The 12372-nt window shown below is 45.7% G+C and overlaps 1 protein-coding gene across 1 annotated transcript in view; it reads left to right on the forward strand.

Annotated features, from left to right (window-relative positions):
• The window catches only part of JMY (junction mediating and regulatory protein, p53 cofactor), a 143011-nt gene that overhangs the window by 62846 nt on the left and 67793 nt on the right, over nt 1-12372 (forward strand). Inside the window, exon 4 of the mRNA XM_006119180.3 lies at nt 7062-7231. Within this exon, the coding sequence (XP_006119242.3) occupies nt 7062-7231 (170 nt within the window). The remainder of the gene's footprint in view (nt 1-7061; nt 7232-12372) is intronic.

Genomic DNA, 12372 nt, shown 5'->3' on the forward strand with positions numbered 1-12372 from the left:
TCGTGATCGACTGACCGGTTGGTGACCACGGGCTTAAATTGTTTAACAGTGAATTTTTAAAAAGATGATTTAAATAAGTGCAGTGTCTAGTATAGACACAGTTTTAAATCAGCCTATTATCTGAGGAAAAAAATGTTTTCCTGAGATTTACTTCACTTACATAGATTACAAATAACCTAGAATGGTTCTTAGAAATACGTTAGCTATTCGTGTTAAACAATCTGTTCCAACTTGTATTTAACTGTGACACCCTGTATAGATTTCCCAGATCTGACAGAAAGCTCTGTGTAAGCTCAAAAACTTGTCTCTCTTCCCAACAGAAGATGGTTCAATATAAGATAGTATCTCACCTACTTTGTCTCTCATATCCTGGGACTAACATGGCATCCATCCATCCATCAGGTGTTAGTGGCTAGTCAGTTAACCATTTAACTGGTTAGCAAGTGCTTATTGGTTAACAGTTCCTGTTAACTGCAATCCCCATCCTCTGCATGCTCTGCATTTAAAACTTGAACTGGCAAGCTGTTCTGAGTTTTATATGAAGAGCATGCAGTGGAGTCGCCTGCCATCCCACATTATTGCCTCTGACACAGAGGCAGCAGTGTGGGGCAGCAGCAGTCCCTGTCTGCTGAGGGCCCGAGCTCCCGGTCGACAGAGGCTGTTCTGGCATCCAGTGGACAGGGGCTGCTGCTGTGGAGCAGCCTATGTCCACAGCGAGCCTGGGCTCGCCAGTGGCAGAGGCTGCTCCGTGGGATGCCCCCAGCTTGGGTCCCTCAGCGGACAGGGGCTATTCCCACCCTGTACTGGTACCTCCGTATCAGACGCAGCAGTGTGGGGCAGCAGACTCCTCAAAAAATGAGGAGTAATGTTAGTTCAAACCAAGAGGTTTGATTCGAACCAACACGGCCTGGAGTGCAATTCCTGGTTCGAATCAGCTGGTGATTGTCATAGTGCACTGACAGGTTTATGCTAATGAAGCGCGGGATATTTAAATCCCTGCTTCATTAGCAATTTCGGTCGGCTACATTTGCATCCCTATCTCGAGATAGGGAGCAAGTGTAGATGTATCCTTAGTTTTAATGAGTACAGTGCCTGCCCCAATGGGGCCCCTCATACCACTATGGTAATTGTAAGAATAATAAACAAAGACAGATTTTGATACTGGGTGAGTATACAAGATGAAAGTAACCCTGTTATTAGCTTGCCATTCAACAGCTGTTACAGAGGGTATGACTGGAGCCCAGGCCTTTTGGAGAACTAGGGCCTAGAGACTGCACCATCTGTAGACTCCTGAATTTCATCTTTTTTGTACAGGCGGCCTCTGACTTGCGACACAATGGGTTCCTGGGGAAGCATCGAAAGTTGGGGGTGTCGTTACTGGAACCCTCATTTACAGTAGGCATCGTGCCCCATAAATGTGGGCTGAGGACGTAAGTCGGAGGTTTTCGGCCTCTTCCTCACTTTAAAAAATGGTTGCAAGTGCGGGGGATTGTAACTCGGGTGGTTGCATCTCGGGGGTTTCCTGTATAGCAGAAATGTTTGGGTAGTGTCATGTGATCGTCCCACATAGTTTAAATCAGTGAATGGCTTATCTGTCTCAGTTCAGGTAGTGGTTGGTGCTCAAAATAAATGTATCCTAATCTCAATCAGGCTAGGAACTTCTGCGATCTTGGATGGTTCTTAAATAAGTTCTGTTTTATCTGGTTATGGTCTTCCTGTACTTTCTGGCTGTGTCTAGACTGGCCAATTTTTCCGGAAAATCAGCCGCTTTTCCGGAAAAACTTGCCAGCTTTCTACACTGGCCGCTTGTATTTCCGCAAAAGCACTGACTCCCTACTGTAAGAAATCAGTGCTTCTTGCGGAAATACTATTCTGCTCCCGTTCAGGCAAAAGTCCCTTTTGCGCAAAGCTTTTGCGCAAAAGGGCCAGTGTAGACAGCTCAGATTTGTTTTCCGCAAAAAAGCCCCGATCGCGAAAATGACGATCGGGACTTTTTTGCGGAAAAGCACGTCTAGATTGGCACGGACGCTTTTCCGCAAAAAGTGCTTTTGCGGAAAAGCATGAGTGCCAATCTAGACGCTCTGTTCCGAAAATGCTTTTAACGGAAAACTTTTCCATTAAAAGCATTTCCGGAAAATCATGCCAATCTAGACGCAGCCCCTGTGTTTAACTTTGACTTTAATTCTGTGGCAGTGAGCTTGGATTTTTTTCAACAGTTTCAAATTTTAAAATTCGTTTTGTTACGTTAAATGTATAATCAGTATAATATTGATTCTAGTGTTCAATTTAATATTAAAGTGTAATTTTGTTGTCCCATAATTCTTAATTTTCATAGCACACTTTGTATAGAACACAGAACTGTACTGTAGAAGTCGTCAAGGAAAGTGGGTGGCTTTAAAAGGTGACATTTAGGACGCATAGCAGCTTGGACCAGATGGGTGGCACTTTAGGATTAGCTGGAGATTTCTATTAAATCATGGACCTCAACCTAGAGGTTATAAATTGGTAATCTGGAAGTTAAAATGATATTGCATTTCACATATTGCTATATGGGAGGGAGTTGGGATGGGGCAGGAAGTGGTTCCCTCTGGAGATAGTTTGCACTGTTGTGCTAAAAGAATTAGCACTAAAGTATTCAGGGCTCGCCAAACTGCGGCGAGCCCCACTCGCCAGCCAGGTTGTCTGGCGATCTGTGCATGCGCACATTGTTCTGCGCATGCGCAGATCGCCCAAACCCGGCTCTTCCGGGTTACAATCTACTCGCCAAGAGTAGATTTGTATAATTTGTCGAGCCCTGAAAATATTGATAGGCGGGCAACTCCCATGCAGCTGAAGTCCTGAGACTTCCCCCACACACCATTGCAGGGTTGAAGCCCCATGACTCTCCCCAACCCCAAGACAAGAGCCCCAGCAGGAGTGCTTGATTCTCAAACTTCTGAAGATTATCATATACAACTTGGAAGGTCAATAAGTTTGGTTACTCCAAGCTGATGGCCTATTAAGGCCACTCCACTCTTATACAGTCTATTGAAGAAAGTCCTCCCACTCAGTAGGTCTCCCTGTGGACTTCACAGCGAGAAGTCAATGGCCAGCCCCTGTGATTGATTACAATGTACAGGGACATGTGATATGCTTATGTGACCTTGGACTCCATCTTGGGCCAGTAACTTTCCATACATAGGGGCTAATGGCTCCCTATGGTACAATACATTTCCATTTATATAGCAAAGAATATAAAAGATACCTGAGACTATTTTGCTTCTTTTCTGCTCTAATTCTTTGGACTGAATTTATTCAAGGAGCATCTTGAACTACAGACTGAGGACCTTCCAGTCATTTGGAAGTTACCATCTCTACTACAAATTGATATAAGGACTTCACAACCATTTTGAATATATATCAGCTATTAACCATTTATAACTCTGTTCTTTTTTTAATAAACTAGAAGAATTACCCAGCATTGTCCAGATCCAGCATTTGTTTAGTGTGGGAGGGGGTGCGTGCATCCTGCCTGGCAGTTGCTTCCCAGGGTCATCCTGGCGCACTGAGGGCCCACCTGGCTCCATGAGGCTGGCCCAGGGTAGTGGTGACTGCTCCCCATGGGCTGACCTGGGGCAGCGGGGGCTGTGTGCTATGGTGGCCTATGGGCAGCTTAGAGTGGCAGGGGGGACTGCATAGCAGCCGTGTTACCAGATTTGCCCAATACCCTGGGGTATGCTCATTTATCAGGGTTACCCTTATGGGACTGGGGGAAGGTTAACAGTTCTATCAGTGTGCTGTTGGTGCTTACTTGGGCTCTCATATGGAGCTGAATTCTCCCTGCTGCCAATTCCCCCTCCCACTGGAGCTCTCCTGCAGGAACTAGGTTCCTCAGGATGGGGTTCTTCCCACCTTAGCAACACACACAGACACTCACACCCACTAATCAGAGCACGTCTGAGAGGACTGGGTACTCAGCACTCACAAGCTGACCCCCTCATATGTCCCTGGACTCAGCTGGCTGGGTTTCACAGCAATGCCACACTGCACCCTCATGTGCCTTTGGACTCCGTGGGCTGGATTAAACAGCACTTTAAGCTGCCATCCTCATAAGCCCCCAGGTTCAGCACCCCCTATCCCCACTTTCACACCACAGTCATTCACAGGTAAACCACACGATGAGCAAACCCCACAGGATTTTGGGCACTACAGGGATCTTTTGCTTGGGTACAAGAAGCGTTGCTGCAGAGCAAATGGGGAAGCCAAAACAACACCCCTTAAGGAAGAGTGAGCAAAAGAGAAAGAAAGAGAGAGAAGCAACCAGTTTAACAATGAAAGTGATTTATTTCTGAGTAGTGAATAGATATCAAACAGTTACAATATTAAATCTAACAATTACAATATTAAATCTAAATTGAAGCTGATTACACATGTTAGGTAACCATATAACAGTTTACACAGGGCAGGGTCAGGAGGCTATGCTTAGAGAGATAGTTGAGAGAGAGAGAGAGAGAGAGAGAGAGAGAGAGACCTCACCACTCCACGGAGCTTGCACTGATCGGGGTTCCCAGATGATGATGGTAGCCGGGGGTCCAGAGGGCAGGAGAAAAGCAGGACAGAGCCCCCAGCACGATCAGACAGGAGATGAAAAAGTCTCAATGGAACTGATGCAGTTTAAGTCCAGGTATCAGAACAGTTTTCTTGGGGCAAGGATAGGAGTTTTATAGAGATAGTTCAAAGAGAAAGAGGAGAGACAATAGAGACTGATCACACCTGGTTATGGGTGATGTTCCTTGAACGAGCTCACAATGCAACTTGGCAGTTTCAGTATTTTAGATGTCAATAGGATCGTTACTAGAATTGGTCTGATAATGACTAATTTGGGTGTGAGCAGGCCTAGGTTCATTAGCATCTGGAGCAGGGATTTCCCATCAGGCAGTGCTTCTCTGCTTTCGGTGTCCCATAGTTCAGTGCGGTTCCTGCCTTGGAAGAGCTGCTCTCCATTCTGTATGCTAATGAGATGTCCCTCTGTTCCATCTTTAATGCAAATGAGGCTGGGGTGTTTCCTTAATTGTATCACCCTTGTCTGAAGCAGTTTAGGTGTGTCTTCCCTGGCCTTTTCTTTGCTTTGTCTTTGATTCTAGCAGAGGCCTGAGGGAGGGGGATGGTTTTCCATGAATGTCACTCCCTGACTCCCCAAGAGCACAAGGCTGACAGGCGACCATGTTCTGGTTCCCCAAGAATCACAGAGCTGGTGAGTAACAGCCGGCAGCTGCTCTTCAGGGCTGGGGTGCTTGCTGCCCTCCAGTGGTCATTCAGAGTATAATTGTCCCTGCTCTCTCACCCCTCCCTTTGTTTCATATGAAACAATTACATTCCACACACATCCCATTGTCCTGCCACAACCAAACCCTGAACTTTTAAAGTTATGATAAAAGGAAACTGCAAACCAAATTTGGTGGTCCTAGCTCTTACTGTTTAGGAGGAGTTCTTGAACAAATGGACTCAGGGATGAATGGACACACAGATAGACACACAGACTCGCTAAAATATATAGCAGACCTTGAGTAAATGTACTAAGGTTTGGCTGACACTGCGATATTTGGGTAAGATCTGAGACACATTGACCTGAAAATAAGTGTCTGATCTTTTGGGATTGGTAAGAACCTCATCTATAGTGAAATAGGTTTTTAGTAACTTCTCACTATATTAGACTTGGCTCTCTAGATGGGAGACCAGGGCTGGAGTGCCTAAAGGGAGCTGTGTTTTGCCTTCTGGTTAAGTGTGGCATCAGAAGCTGTTTTATAACATTATATTGTTGAATCTAATTATAGACTAAACCACTAGCTTTGGTGATTGCCTGCCCTATTTCTTGCATCCTGTCCTGAATCTGACACTGAGTGGTTCCACCCAGACATCTGGTCACAGCCACTTGCACATCTAACAGATGCCCAGGTACCCTTGCCCTTCTGAGCTCTGATACTCTGTGTATTCTTCTCATTACTGTCTTTAGCCATCTGTCCATATTTCAGTGTTATATACAAATATACTTATATTGCGACTTGTACAACTGAAAAAAAAATTCCCTAAATTCTGAGCTCAGTTAGAGTGGACAGTTGCTGAGCAACTGAATCCACTCTGTGTAGTGATTGGAAGTGAGGGCTCTGTACATCAGCATCTGTGTGTGTCTGATCTTACTTGTACATCATGAAGTAAGTTAACTACTATATTTTATGTAACAGATGTCCTTAGGCTTTTAAAACTTTGATTAACCTATTAGGAAAATGTAGTAAATAGGATAATGAATCCACCGTTACACAAATGCTTCCACATACCCCAAAGATGTCTGGGGAAGGTACCAAATGGTACCACTGTTTGTTAATCCCAATGTAGATCATCTCTGACATGTATTTGACCTATCTGTTCTTAAAAATATCTAGTGTCTGAAATTCCATAACCTTTTTATGTAATTTATTCCAGTGCTTAACTACTCCGTTAAGACTTTTCCTAATGTCTAACCTAAATTTCCCTTGTTGCAATTTATGTCCTTATGTCCTCCGCAATTATGCAGAACAATTTATCACCCTCCTCTTTATAACAATCTTTTATGTACTTGAAGACTGGTATGTCCCTCCCAGTTCAGGTGAGTATCTTTTACATTGCTGTTCTTGTTTTATTTTTAAAGGCTTAGATTCTGTTAGTGAATGGCTTTTGTGGCTGCAGAACTATGGAGTATGATGAATAACCCTGGAAACTTAACATGGCGAGTGCCAAACAGAAATCTGAAGGAAACAAGGTTGCTAAAATTTTACTAAATTTCAGACTTTCTGCAGTGGCCAGGAGCAGACGTATAAGGGAGAATGATAGTTTTGGTGAGAGTGTGTGATTGTAGAAATGATGCATCACATTTAAGCTCTCAAACTTATTTTCACAATAGTAATTCTCAGCATCTCTTGCTGAAGCAGAAATTTTTGGTGTGTTTATAGGAATTAGGCTAACAGTAACAAACGGCATATAAAATTTGACAGCACCTCAAATTTAATGTTTCATTTTTATTAACAGTGTTCTGTTTTCTTTTACAGCTGTGTATGATCGAATGCGAGCAGATCAGAAAAAGTTTGGTAAAGCTGCGTGGGCGGCAGCAGTAGAACGTATGGAAAAGCTCCAGTATGCAGTTTCTAAGGAGACTCTGCAGCTGATGAGAGCTAAAGAAATCTGTTTGGAGCAGAAGAAACATGCACTGAAAGAAGAGGTAATTTCTCATATAAATCCATTTACAATTAAAATACTGGAATTTATCATGAACTAATTCTGAATTAAATTTTCTGAAAGATTTTTATATAAGCATTTATAACTATTTACAAAAAATACCATTACCTTCCATTTTTTTTCTGGTACCCTGTGTCCTTGTACTGTTTAATAAGCAAATCTAGCAACTCTTTGAGAAGACATATTTTTTGTGTCCTCATTCAGCTAAATATTTCAGCTATCTTAACATTTCTAGCAATCTTAGTAGAGCAAATAGAATGGGAGCGCGGTTGTGGGTAGGATCAGAAATTTCTTATTGCATCATTTCTCAAACTGGAGTCTGCGAGGCCCACTGATCAACTTCTTGTCCTTTCTTCCATTGCCTCCTGGGGCCCAGGACTAATGCAGGCTCTGTAACTTCCCTGGTTCTACATGGTTCTCAGAAGTGGCTGCCAGGTCCCTGCAGCGACTCCTCACATAGGGGTGATCAGGGAGGCTCTGTCCCTGCTTGACTGCCACCCAGGGGCAGATGACAGTTTTGCGGGGCCCTGGGCAGTGTAATTCCGCAGGGCCCCCCCTTTGCCACGGCGCATGCGCAGTGACGCCATGTGCATGCGCAGCGGCGCCACGGTGCATGCGCGGAGCTTTTTGAAGCGCTGGGGCCCGGGGCGGCCACCCCGTTCACCCTGCCCTATATCCGCCCCTGCTGCCACCCCAGCAGCTCCTGTTGGCTGGGAACCATGACCAATGGGAGCTGTGGGTTCAGCGTCTGGGAGCATAACGACAACATGCAGAGTCTTTGTGGCTGCTCATGCACCTAGGAGCTGCAGTGACTTGGTAGCTACTTCCAGGCACTTCAGTAAGTGTTGCCAGTACACTACACCCCATTCCTCTACTCTAGCCCAGAGTCACCTTCTGCACCCCAACTCTTTATCCGCAGCCCCAGCCATTGCCTTCACCCCCTTCCTATACCCTAATGCTTTGCCTCAGTAAATGAGGGTGGGAGAGAGGGTATAGAGCAAGTAGGTGGTGGGCCCTCTCTGAAGGGATGGGGCAGGGGAATCATTAAAGAAAAAAATCAAAATTAAGTCCTTCATTTGCTAAAATTTTAGAACTGCTGTCCTAGTGTATAATCTCAATGCGTTATTGTTCCAAAGAAGTTTTGGAGCCCTGAGAGCAGTATTGGCTCTTCGATGGCTCAGTGTACATCAGTATCTGAGATCTGGAAAAAGGTGACAATTCTTTCACCCTCAATCCCCCTCCAAAAAATCCTGAAATAAAAACGAGGCACCCAAAAAACCCTATATATGAGTGGGAGGATGGTAAAGATGGCAACATACTTGGTGAAAGCTGCAGAAGCAAGAAGCTTTTCTTTTATATTTTCATTGTTCTCAATTTTTTATTTATAGCATATAGGACAATGAACTGTGGAAAAAAATTCTTGCTTCTTCAGCTTTTTCATCAAGCATGTTACTCACTTTGTTTTTATGATGTTTGTGGGTCAATTTTCATTATAAATTACTAGAATGCTACTGAATTTCCAGTTTGCTATTACCACGGATACATAAACATGTCTCTTTCTCTTTATAGAAGTATTGAAGCCTATTTTACTAGCCAAAATTATTCGAGAATCATTGAATCATATAAATGATTAGTATGTGCACAATCTTTTAATTTTGATTTCAACACAGCATTTTCCATGTGAATAAATCTCCCTATTTAAAATCATATTGTCAATGTTATCATAAATTAGTAAATAAAAATAAATACATAGCATTGTTTGGATGCTGCTCATATGTTGGAAAGTGTTACAAACTGCTCATTGATATTAAATGCTTATGCTGGCTTATTTTTGGCAAATTCAAAATTTTCTCTGTTTTTGAATGCTTCTTTATTGGATTCTCATTGTTTGCTCTATTCATAAAACTTATGATTGTCTCTGACGCTCACATAGTATAATCATGGTTATTACATGATCATCCAGAACCAGTTTGCTGTTTCTTTACTGTGGTAAAAGTTATAAGGTATGTGACAGGGCATTTTATATTCTTTATAGGAATATATTCATGAATATGACATAACTTGACTATGCTTTTTGCAAGATATTTCATGTGAGAAATCTTGGAAAAGTATTCTTTGAGTGATTACTTGTGACCATTCAATTTAGGTGTGTGCTCGCAGCATGCACCAGTGCAGAAAGATTTTCCTTCAGTAGTATCAGTAGGAGACCAGGTCCCAGCATCCCTTGGAGTGGTGCACACGTCGGACTATATAGGGAGCTTCTGGACCCTTCCTTCTCCAGATCCTTCTTTCCCCCAGTGATGGTACAGTAAACTTCTGATAATCCGGCACCTTTAGGACCCAGGGGGTGCCGGATTATCAGCTATGCCAGACTATCAGAAGGGGGGGGCTATGAGGGCTGTGGGGATGCTTCCCCAGAGCCCCTCATAGCCCTCCCTTCTGATAGTCCGTCTCTGCCCCAAGAGTCCCTGATTCAGCCGCTGCTGGTCAGTTTCAGCAGCGGCTGAATCGGGACGCCTGCAGCAGAGCAGCTGGGGTGCTGCCGGGTTGCTGAAATTGACCAGCGGCTGACTCCAGAAAGCCAGAGGCAGAGCTGCTCTGCCCCAGCTTCCTGGAGTCAGCCCTGGTCAGTTTCAGCAGCGGCTGAATCAGGATGCCTGGGGCAGAGCAGCAGGAAGGCTGCTGGATTGGTCCAGTAGCGCCGAGGAGCGGCGCTACTGGACCAACCCAGCAGCACCCCAGCTGCTCTGCTGCAGGTGTCCCCAAGTCAGCTGCTGCTGAAACTGACCAGCGGCTGATTCCAGGAAGCTAGGGCAGAGCAGCTCTGCCTCTGGCTTTCTGGAGTCAGCTGCTGGTCAATTTCAGCAACAGCTGAATCCGGGACAGCTGGGGTGCTGCCGGGTTGGTCCCGCAGCCCCAAGGGGCAGCACTACTGGACCTACCTAGCAGCACTCCAGCTGTTCTGCCCCCTGCTTCCCGGATTCAGCACTGGTCAGTTTTAACAGCGGCTGAATCGGGGAAGCTGCGGGCAGAGCAGCTTCAATGGTCCGGCTGCCTGGAGCACTTCTGGGTTCTTCATGGTGCCGGACCATCAGGAGTGCCGGACCATCTAATGGTCCAGCATCTGAGTTTTACTGTACTTGGAACTGTGCTCCAGCTAAGCTTTAGTGATCTCTTTATGTTTCCCTCTATAAGTGTAAATAGGTTTAATTGTTTTTTGTTGATAATGTTAGTCTTTGTAATAGATAGTCCTCCACAGGGACTTGCCCTGGAAATGGGCATGGGCATGCACTGGTCTCCTGGGTACTAATATTGTATTAAGTGTTGCAGGCCCATGTCTGTTTGCAACCCTCACAAACAGTGCCTCCACTGCTCAGGTGGAGGTCATATCAGGCTACGTCTGCACTGTAGGGTTTGTGTGTCTTTTACAGAGGAGTTCTTGCACAAAAACTTCTTGGCTTAAAAGCACATCCACAACTCAAAGTGCATCATTTTTGCAATGCGCTTTTGCACAAGAGAGCGTCCACACTGCATGGATGCTCTTGCACAAGAAAGCTCTGATGGCCATTTGCAGAATGGCCATCAGAGCACCTGTTCTTTTTCGGATAGGCTCTTTTTACGCAAGAAACCCCTGCAGAGCGTCCACACATGCCTTTTTGCGCAAGAGCTGTAGCACAAAAAGGAGTTATGCCTCATAGAAGGAGGTATGCCTATGAGTGTTCTGTTGATTGATTGTAGATTTTCTTTCACAAAAATGCGCTTGAGGTGTGGATGCTCCGTGGGTTTTTGCGCAAAAACCTTGTAGTGTAGACGTAGCCTCAGTGAGAAGTACCGAATTTGTTGGCCTTCCAGACCAAGGTCTTTAAAGGATAGAGACATTAGGTTAAAGGTACTGATGATAGAGTTGGCTTTGGCTCTGCAAGACCAATGGTTCAATTCAGCTCTGAGCACTAGCGCTTAAGTGCAGAGTGCCCCCTGGCACCAACAATGTATCGGCACCAAGAGTCTTTGGAGGCACCGTCAAAACAGGGTAAGAAGTTGAGGAACGATAAGTCACTGGGCCATGCAAGTCAAGGCTCAAGTCTCCATCAGACAAGGCCAAGGCACTGGAGAAAGCATCAAAAAAGAGCAAGTCAACCTGCAGAGCTCCTCAGTTCCGTCACCGGCCATCCAAGAACCTTTCATCTTGGAGACGTTTCAAGTAGCGCAGGACATTCTTGACTTGCCAGTCCCACCGACACTCTCGGAACTGGGACCCCAACACAGGGGAAAGCCTTCATTGGTATGTTAGTTACAGCCCACTTGATGCTCCTGCTCTCCAGAAAGTTGGTTCAGGAGAGCACCCCAAAGCCCCTCCCACCCTGCCATGGAAAGGCAATGGTCAGGCTCAAGAGCCAGAGCTTTGCCAGATATCGAGTGCAGACCATCTGAGGCACGTGCTGCCTAGCAAGCCAGACACCATGGGGTGAGATGCCCACCTGACCAGAGGAATCATTCATGCGATGGGTCCCCACAAGGTTGCTGCTGCTCCCCGTACTGGAGTTGTCACGCGGCACTGAAATTTGTTGGATATGAGAAACAGTTCTGGAGGTCCTGTTTCTCCTCCCAGCACCAGAGGTCATCATGTCATTGTCAGTGCCCTCCCAAAACAGGTCCAGAGGCCACTTTCAGTCTGACTTGAAGCCATGTACACACCTCTTGGTCTCCAGAGTCATCCTTATCCGGCAGCTCCTGGTGCCATAGGGGGCCAGAGTTCCCGGTCTTGGTCTTGGCTTCAGTGAGGGTCAGATCTACAGGAGTCCTTTCAGAGCAGTCTTCCCTTCCACCAGCACAGCCATCAGCACCGAGGTCCAAACCACCCATCCTGGTGCCGTAGGTGATACCCCACCCACTGCTTTGGCCACAAATACCCTGGCCTTCACAGTGGTGCTCTTGGATCCTATGAGGGTTTCCAGATGCAGCTGCAGGTTATGCTCTCGGTAGCTGGAGCTCAGAAGCACACTGCAATCCACCAGTTAGCCAACTTTCAGTGCCAGTTTTGACTACACCGGCCACCCCATTGGTGCAGGAGGAAGTCAAGAACCAGCAACTGTTTCCTGTGGAGGGGCAGTTGGCCCGGCCTCA

This window comes from Pelodiscus sinensis, chromosome 6 (assembly GCF_052426305.1).
Source record: "Pelodiscus sinensis isolate ZL-2025 chromosome 6, ASM5242630v1, whole genome shotgun sequence".
Taxonomy (NCBI): Eukaryota; Metazoa; Chordata; order Testudines; family Trionychidae; genus Pelodiscus; species Pelodiscus sinensis.